Source organism: Nicotiana tabacum, chromosome 21, assembly GCF_000715075.1.
Source record: "Nicotiana tabacum cultivar K326 chromosome 21, ASM71507v2, whole genome shotgun sequence".
Lineage (NCBI taxonomy): Eukaryota > Viridiplantae > Streptophyta > Magnoliopsida > Solanales > Solanaceae > Nicotiana > Nicotiana tabacum.
In genome coordinates, this window is record NC_134100.1 from 82,431,593 (window position 1) to 82,440,795 (window position 9,203).

General features: G+C 33.2%; 1 protein-coding gene across 1 annotated transcript; it reads right to left on the bottom strand.

Moving 5' to 3' along the window:
* Window positions 1-7,639: 7,639 nt before the first annotated feature.
* On the bottom strand, window positions 7,640-8,155 carry LOC142175327 (uncharacterized). The gene has a single exon (XM_075241910.1). The coding sequence runs from the start codon at window positions 8,153-8,155 to the stop codon at window positions 7,640-7,642; it is 516 nt and encodes a 171-aa protein (XP_075098011.1).
* Between the last annotated feature and the right edge of the window lie 1,048 nt (window positions 8,156-9,203).

Genomic DNA, 9,203 nt, shown 5'->3' on the forward strand with positions numbered 1-9,203 from the left:
GCTCGCGAACGCGAAGGCCAGGGGGAGAAGCCTTAGCGAACGGGAAAGACACTCGGGCTGCTGCTCATCACGAACGCGATAGGCATTCGCGAATGCGAAGAAAGCCTGACGCCCACACCTTAAAACAGAACCAAAACGGAATTTTTCCCATTTTTCACAAACCCTCAATTAGAACTCGGTTTAGGGGCGATTTCAAAGGAATTTTTCACGATTTCAATTTAGGTAAGTGTTCTTTATCATATGGTGATTATATTTCATAAATCTAAGTCTATATTCATCATTTATTTCGGATTTAGATGGAAGAAATTGGAATTTTTGTAAAACTTTTCAAAAAATAAAAATTTAAGATTTGAAGATCCATTTGACATCGGAATTTGATAATTTTTGTATGGTTGGACTCGCCTCAGAACGGGTGTTCGGATTTCGTAAGTTTTTCTAATATTCGAGACGTGAGCCCCACTGATAATTTTTTAGATGCATTTCGAATTTTAATCCGGAAAATTAGTAAATTCATATGGAATTAATTCCTACAATTTATATTGAGTATATTGAATTGTTTGTGACTATATTTGAGGATTTTGGACACGAATTCGCGAGGCAAAGGTTTATTGGATTCTTGAATTTGGTTGCAAAGCGAGGTAAGTATCGCGGTTAACCTTGACTTGAGGGAATAGAACCCTTGAATTATTTGCTATGTGAATTTCATGTGTAACGATGTATAGGCAAGGTGACGAGTGCCTATACTTTGTCAAATTAATTATTTGCTTAATTATTTAAAAATTTTAAATTATTTTAAGACACGAATTAATTGTTATAATAATTGTTTCTCTCATATTCCTTGTCAAATATTAATTCTTGAATTCCTGCAATAATTGTGACATGCTTATTTGATTTATGTGTCTTAATTGCTATTTGACATTTAGCATATTAAAAATTAAGCTGCCTTTTTTCTCCCTGATTTTCACAATTAATTGCTACTTGTCATTGTTTGTTTCATAAATAAATTATAATTATTGTATGCCTTGATGCCTAATAGTTTCTCATTGAACGTGGTATTTATTGGAATATGTTTATTACATTTAAGAGTTGTTAAAATATATAGGGAGGATCGGGTTGCACGCCGCAACAAATTTATTTAAAATTGATATTGGGGGATCGAGTTGCATGCCGCAACAGATGTATTTAAAATTTATATTGGGGGATCGGGTTGCGCGCCGCAACAGATTTATTATTATTATTATTATTATTATTATTATTATTATTATTATTATTATTATTATTATTATTATTATTATTATTATTATTATTATTATTATTATTATTATTATTATTATTATTATTATTATTATTATTATTATTATTATTATTATTATTATTATTATTATTATTATTATTATTATTATTATTATTATTATTATTATTATTATTATTATTATTATTATTATTATTATTATTATTATTATTATTATTATTATTATTATTGTGTACAGGTTAATGTAAGCGACCTGCCTTAGCCTCATCACTACTTCGTCGAGGTTAGGCTCGGCACTTACCGCTACATGGGGTCGGTTGTACTGATACTACACTCTGCAATTCTTGTGCAGATTTCGGAGTTGGTCCCATCGGTGTACTGTAAATTTGCCCGGATACAGCTACCAGTGGAGACTTGAGGTATAACTGCACATCGTTCGCAGTTCTCAAGTCCCCTTCTATTTTATTAGTTGTGTATTATATTTCAAACAGCTCGAATTTTATTCATACCTTTATTTATATTATTCTAGAAGTTCGTGCACTTGTGACTCCAGTTCTGAGATGGTATTTAGATATCGCGATTATTATGGATTATTCACTTTATTTCAGACTTTATTTCTGCATTTGTTTCCTTGTTATTAATTAATTTAAAATTTTGTTAAAATGGCTAGTTATATTCTAACATTGGCTTGCCTAGCAAGTGAAATGTTAGGCGCCATCACGGTCCCGAAGGTGGAAATTTCGGATCGTGACATAAAGTGACATCTTCTGTACAATTTCCCAGTTAAACTAAACCTGATTTAACACTAAAAGTTGATTCTTGAAAAATATAAAGTGAATGTCAAATTTAATGGATACAAAATTTGTGTGCTTAATTGCTCGAAATTGATGTGTATTGCTTTAAATAAGTAGTAATATATAAGGTCAAAACCTCGTAGACTAGTGGCTAAATTTCAGCGGTGATAAAACGTTCGGTAATTGTTTCTTATATTTTTAAGTTTTAGTACTCAAAGTTACCTGATATATATATATATATATTAAAAATTCTATTAAATATTTATAAATATTTAATTATGAATATAGTTATTATTATATATTAACTTAAGATTGTTATAAGAATTAACGTACTTCAAGAATGCGTCTATTAGATCTGGCTAGTTAATAACAAAAAGATGTGCCTCAAAGGCTAAACTTACTGTGATTCAAGAATTTAATATAGAGTCGACGTAGAGCTCTATTAACCTTTATGTAAATTATTGTTTAGTATCTTTAATAAAGAGAATCTGCTGTAGCACTCGCAATTCCAATTGGATCAGGGTTCAAATCCAGGCAACGGAATTTTTTTAGTAAAAAAGATATTTTTTAACAGAAAATACTTACCCCTTTTAACCTCCCCTTTTAGTTTGTGCAATAAATTAAGTCTATACGCAATAAGCTACTTCCTCTAAAAAGTTTACTACAGCTTATCAAGTAACATCTTTTGTACAATTTCCCAATTAAACTAAACCTTATGTAACACTAAAGATTTGGGTTCAAAGCATCAAATTCTACTGCAGTGAGCTTGAATTTCTTAGCTACGTCAAAACAAGTATCACCCAACTCTGCTCCATAGGTCGAGTTGCAGACCAGCGTAGCATTACTCTTTTCATTAACTACAAATTATGGATAAAAGACAAAATAATTTAGGGCTCAAACATGGCAATATATAACATGAACAACCAAAAGAAAAACTACTACTCGACTAAATCACATTTAAATAATAACAGGTTTAAGCTATATACACTATCAGTGTAAATAATTTAAAAATTATTGAGTCACCTTTATTTATATATTGTAGCGGATAATCTGTCTTATCTTTAAGATTATAAACTCCACTAAGGAGGTTTAATTACTTGTAGATATGGGCATAATATAGAGAACTATTTACATTGACGATGTATATTACTTTAACTCTGAAATGGGTAATTGGAAGTCAAAATAGTGGTTTTCCTTTCAAAAACACGAGCGGATGAAGCTTATTAGCCACAAGTTCAGTGTATCCAATATTTTCGACGTCAAGCATAGATATATATGTAAAGAAATACTCAAATTTTAACAGCTAATATAATCTAAATTAATCTATAATTTCAAAAGTATAATAAGTTAAGTGTTAAAAACTTTAAAGTATGAAATTAAATTCAAACTCTAGGTCGCCTCTTTAAAGAAATCGCAATTTAAAGCATGCAAACTTACTGTCAATTTTTCTACTTTCAGCATCCAGTGCAATGAGAAGAAAAGAAAGAAATAGGGCCAAGTGAAACTTCTTTGCTGCGTCGTTACTGAAACCAGCCATAATTGATCAGCTTGTATATGTGCTTAATTTAATTTCTACAAAAGCTAGCTAAAATTGTTTTCTAGTCTTTTAATGGAAAGTACTAGGGCATGTTATAAAAAGTTAATGAATATATATAAAGGTTAGAAAAACACATTGGAAAGACCAAAACGTGCACTAGAGATCAAAATTATTGTTGCAGTAATAAGGCCGGCATAGCTAATTAATGGCGACTGTCAAGTAGGGGAAGATTTATAGTGTCGGATTAATCTAATTTTTTGTCTATATGTATTAAGAAATTTATTAAATATATGAACCCCATTATTAATGTATAGTATTCCCTCCGGTCCATGTTAATTGATTTTTTGGCTGCTTTCATACAAATTAAGAAATTCACCTTTTAATATTAATTAATAATAAAATTGATTATTTTAACTTGAATTTGTTCATTGAAAATATAAAAAATACTCCAGACTCTTTACTCCAAAGACAACTTTGAAAACAAATAATTAATTCCTTCTTGATATATTAAAAAATCAAAAAGCCAAAAAATCAATTAAAATGGATAGGAGAAAATATTAATTTGAAGTTGTTAGTAGCATCAAGTTAAAAGGGGCAAAGGGTTTGGATCGGGGAAAATGAAAAGATGCTGCCTTATAGCCTTTTTGGCCGAGCCGGAGAAATCAGCTTATTTTGAGAAATATTTTTGAAAAAGGTATTTTTAGAGAGAATCAGTTTGTGTTTGGCTAATCAGTCTGAAAAGCACTTTCGAGAAATAATTACTCCACTTTTCTTTTTAGTTTGTTTCAAAATAAATGATATGTTTCTAAATTTGCAAATAATTCAATTTTAAACTCTTCATTTTACCTATTTTACCATTAATGAGAAGATTTTATAACCACACAAATGTCATGACCCCACAAAACTTTTACTCTTAAGCTTGCAAGACCACAAATTTCAAAAGTTTTCTTATTTTTTCTTAAACTCCGTGCATCTAAACTGTCACTGCGCAACGAGAAGAAAGAAAGAAATAGGGCTAAGTGAAACTTCTTGGCTGCATTGTTACTTCTTCCAGCTTTATTTCCTTTATTTGATCAGCTTATATATTATATATGTATTTTCTACAAAGGTTTTAAAATTTTCTTTCTAGTTTCTTAACGGAACGCAGTATATGTTACATGAAGTTAGTGAAATTTATTGGACAGAAAACACATTGAAAAGACCAACACACTAACTAGAGCTAAAGCCATGGCGACACTCAAATTGATGTGGATTAAATATTGTTGGACTGTTTTGTGGTGCATGGACAAAGATTGAACATATAATGAGGGATCATTTCACGTGTTTTTGCATAAGAAAAAATTGTCCCACACAGAGAAATTATATTTTGCAGTGACTTGTAGCCTTGATTAAAACTATTTAACATTTAAATTTTTTCTAGAAATAATTTCTGTTGATGGGCCGTAGAATACTGGAGTATAAAAGAGTGTCGTTGTAATTATGAAATTATATGACTGTTTTAGATTTGATTAGTTAATTATCAAAAAAGGTGCCCAAATAGTTGAGCTTATAGTGGTTCAAGGAACAAATTTAGAGTCGATGTAGGACTCTATTAATTATGTAAATATTTCCTGAATGTAAATGGTGAACAAAATCCGCTTTAACACTATCAATTCCAAATGAATTATAGGAACACGGTTTTTTTAAAAGCAAATATATCACTAGACTGAGTGGCTAATATATATATATTAAACAATCCCAAAATGGGTCCAAGTCTTTCAGGATGTCCAAGAAAAACTACAATAAGTAATCTAGCACTAGCTATTACAATAGAGGATGTAAACAACACTAATAAGCTTGTTATGACACGAGGTAGCCACTTTAAAGATCTGCTATTTAAGAATTAGTCAGTGTATTTTGAATTTTAATTTTTCAAAAATTATGCTGGAAGCAAATGAAAGTAGACAATTTGGCAGTAAGTTTGCATATATCAAATTGCGATTTCTGAAAGATAGAAACCACTCGTCTCTTGTAATAGCGTATTTCGTTTTACTATTTCTAAGAAACTTCTTAAAGGAGATATTGATAAAAGATTAATAATCAACAGAGCATAATCTTAGGGAGGGCAAATCAGTCCAGATATGTTATTTTTTCATAAATAACAAATAAAATAAAATAGTTGTTACACATAAGTAAAAATAAGGAAGGTAATTGTAATATCGCAAACTTGAAGGGAGGTCAGTCTTAAGAAGCAAAATGTGAGCAGAGATCTCTCAAATTTTCCCTATTAATAAAAAGAAAGCACTTATTACAAGAGGCATGAGATTTGCTTCACCTTTAAAACTATTCCTTTTTTATATATATAAGTATGGTGTCTATGTTAGCTCTCAACTAATTCTATGTGGTACCTGTTATTTTTTAGATGGAGAAAAATCATGTAATATTTTTGTTTTCACTAAAATTTGAATATGACTCCAATTACAACATCTTAACAATGAACAGTCAACAAGAATTAAGCTTCAAAGCACCAAATATTACTCAAAAATCAAACTCAAAGAACGCCTGTTGAACACATTCTCTCAGACTATTAACCAAACACCTTGAGTGCATAATCATTACAGAACTTTTCAACAAAAACAAATTCAGCCCTAGCCCAACAATTACATCATCAAATTGGTATTCAACAATCACTCATCAATCTCGGGTAGAGATTAACCCATCAAGAACAAAAAAGGAGAAGAGAGGCGGGATTTGCAGAGGAGAAGAAGATCAGCGAATGAATTGAAATATCAAGAGAGGGAATGAGTATACCGGAGATGATTGGAGTTCGAGCTCGCCGGGATTTGACCAGAGAAGAAGAAGCAGAGACGGAGGAGGTGTGTTTGTGCATAGGAGTACAGAGGTGAGAGAGAGGTGTGTGCATAGGTTTTGTGCGTAGGTGTTTGAAAATAAAATGTTGTGTTTGTGTTTGAACCTTAGGATAACAAATAATATTACCTGAATCTTATTTTTACTTGAGTGAAGTCAAACCTGGTCAAGCGTAGCTACGGTGCTTCCTCTGAAGGCGTCTCATGGAACTAAAAGTTTAGAAAGCTTCTGGAAATATACGCTCCTATCTACGCTGCTTCCTTTGAACCCTCTAGCTTCCCTACACACCTAGGAAAATTTTGGCCAAGTTCACCTCAAACACTCACCTGCACACCCACTTTAAATACCAGTATTATCAAAGCAATAAGCTAAAAGAAGGCTAGAATTTTTTTTTAAAAAAGCTACACTAACAAGATAAAACTTAAAATAAAAGAAATAAGGGACAAAAAAATTGGGTTGCCTCCCAAGAAACGCCTTATTTAACGTCGTGTCACGACGAAAAGTTCAATACCAATCAAGTCATTAGGGGTTCCCCCAATCGAACATTTGAAACTACTTTTCCTCTATCAAATTGGCCCGAATTCTATGCCTCTGCACTTTAAAAATTCTAAGGCCATCCTCGGACTCTAAATTCACAACAGCAAAGGGGTAAACATGCACAATCTTGAATGGTCCGGACCATTTTAATTTTAACTTGCCCGGGAACAACTTAAACCTCGAATTGTAAAGAACAACAAAGTTCCCGGGGTGAAACTTGCTTTTTATGATCTTCTTGTCATGGAGAAACTTCATTCTTTGCATGTGCAAAGAAGCACTCTTATATATTTGAAACCAGAATTCACCCAATGCATTAAGTTGAGACACTCTTAAGTTCGTCGCATTAACCCAATAAGACTCAAAATTTAGTGGCTTAATAGTAGAAGGCTTGATTGGAGAAATAACTCGATTTTCCAAGTCAAGGGACAACTTCTCGGGCTTGTAAGAATATGAACCGAGTCCCTCCTTATCCATCACGGCTTGGCCGTAACCTTCAATGACCTCATTGTTCGAATTGAGGGGAACCGCTTGTAAAGCTTCTTCCATGCATATATCTTCCATGTCATCATCATCCACCACATCAGCTACGGATATTACACCATAGTCACGTGGTTGTTTCATTGACTTTTGGATATGAAAAATTGTCTCCTCATCATTCAATCTAAATTTGAGCTATCTCGCCTCAACATCATTATTAGCTCGCCCGGTAGCCAAGAAAGGCCTACCAAGGATGATTGCAATTTCCATATCCACTTCACAATACAATATTACAAAGTTGGCGGAGAAATAGAAACGATCCACTTTGACAAGGACATCATCAATGACGCCCAATGATTTCTTTAATGTTCGATCTACCATGAACAACATTATTGTGGTATGTCTAGGATCCTCCAAACCTAACTTCTTGAATACGGCATAACGCATCAAATTGATACTAGCCCCTAAATCAAACAAGGTTTTTGCGAAGCTTGTCAACTCAATAGCACAAGAAATAGTGAAAACGCCCAGGTCTTCCATCTTCTCAACCCCGGTTTGTGAGATGCTTGCACTACATTGGTGGGTGACCTTGATGATCTCAAAATTAACATTCTTCTTTTTAGTGACCAAGTCCTTCATGAATTTAGCATAACCTAACATATTTTCAAGAGCTTCCACAAAAGGCACATTGATGGTGATTTGATTCAACATATCATAGAACTTTTGCAATTGTCCTTCTTGTTCTTACTTTGCAAATCTTTGTGGAAACGGAGGAGGCGGTCTCGGTAATTGTTTTTACACTCTAAGTGCCTCCTGTCTTAACTCATTAATTAGTTCTTTCTCCTTTGAAGGGACTTCTTTGGCATTTTGAGAAGTACTTGGTGCTTGGTGTACCTCTTCAACAACAATTGGACTTACTATTGGCACTTCACACTTGGGAACTTCAACCACCCCGGGTGTCTCATTGACCATGAAAGATACATTTTGCTTAGGAACTTCATCAGCTTTAGGAGGATCGTCAACCTTGGGAAAAGCAACCTTAGGAACTTTGGGCCTCTTGACCTTAGGAAAAATATATTTGAGAGGCAACTCCTCTTCGTAATCATCATCCTCAACTATAATGGATCTCTTCTTTTGGATTTTGTCCCTCCTTGTGGAAAAGGCAAACACATACTTTATTCCCTCATCTCTCTTTGGATTTGCAATTATATCACTAGGCAATGACCCTTGTGGTCTCACATTCAATTGAGAAGAGATTTGACCCAATTGAGTCTCAATTTTTCTTAATTGAAATGGTATGAGAAGTCACCATTTGATTCATTTCTCGCCTCTCTTTTTCGGATTGCTCTTGATTCTTGAGCATCCTTTCCATTATCCCTAAAAGTTGGTTATCACTTGAGGAGTCACCTTGGTTGTTGTATGGAGCAGGTTGGTAGGATCTTTGTTGATATTGTTGGGAAGATCCACCACCTCGATTACCTTGATTACTGCCACTCCAACCTTGGTTTCCTTGATTTTTGTTCCCCCAATTTCCTTGATTGTTATTACCCTAATTGCCTTGGTTACTACTCGACCTCCATTGTCCTTGGCTATATCCTTGAAAGTTACCTTGTTGATTTTGATAGTTACTCACAAATTGAACATCCTTATTTTGCTCTTGATAAGAATCATCTTGAGTGTAGCGTCCATCATCTAGTGAGTACATCTCCTCTTGAGGTTGACATTGACTACCCTTCATCTTTTGCTTAAAACCCAAGAC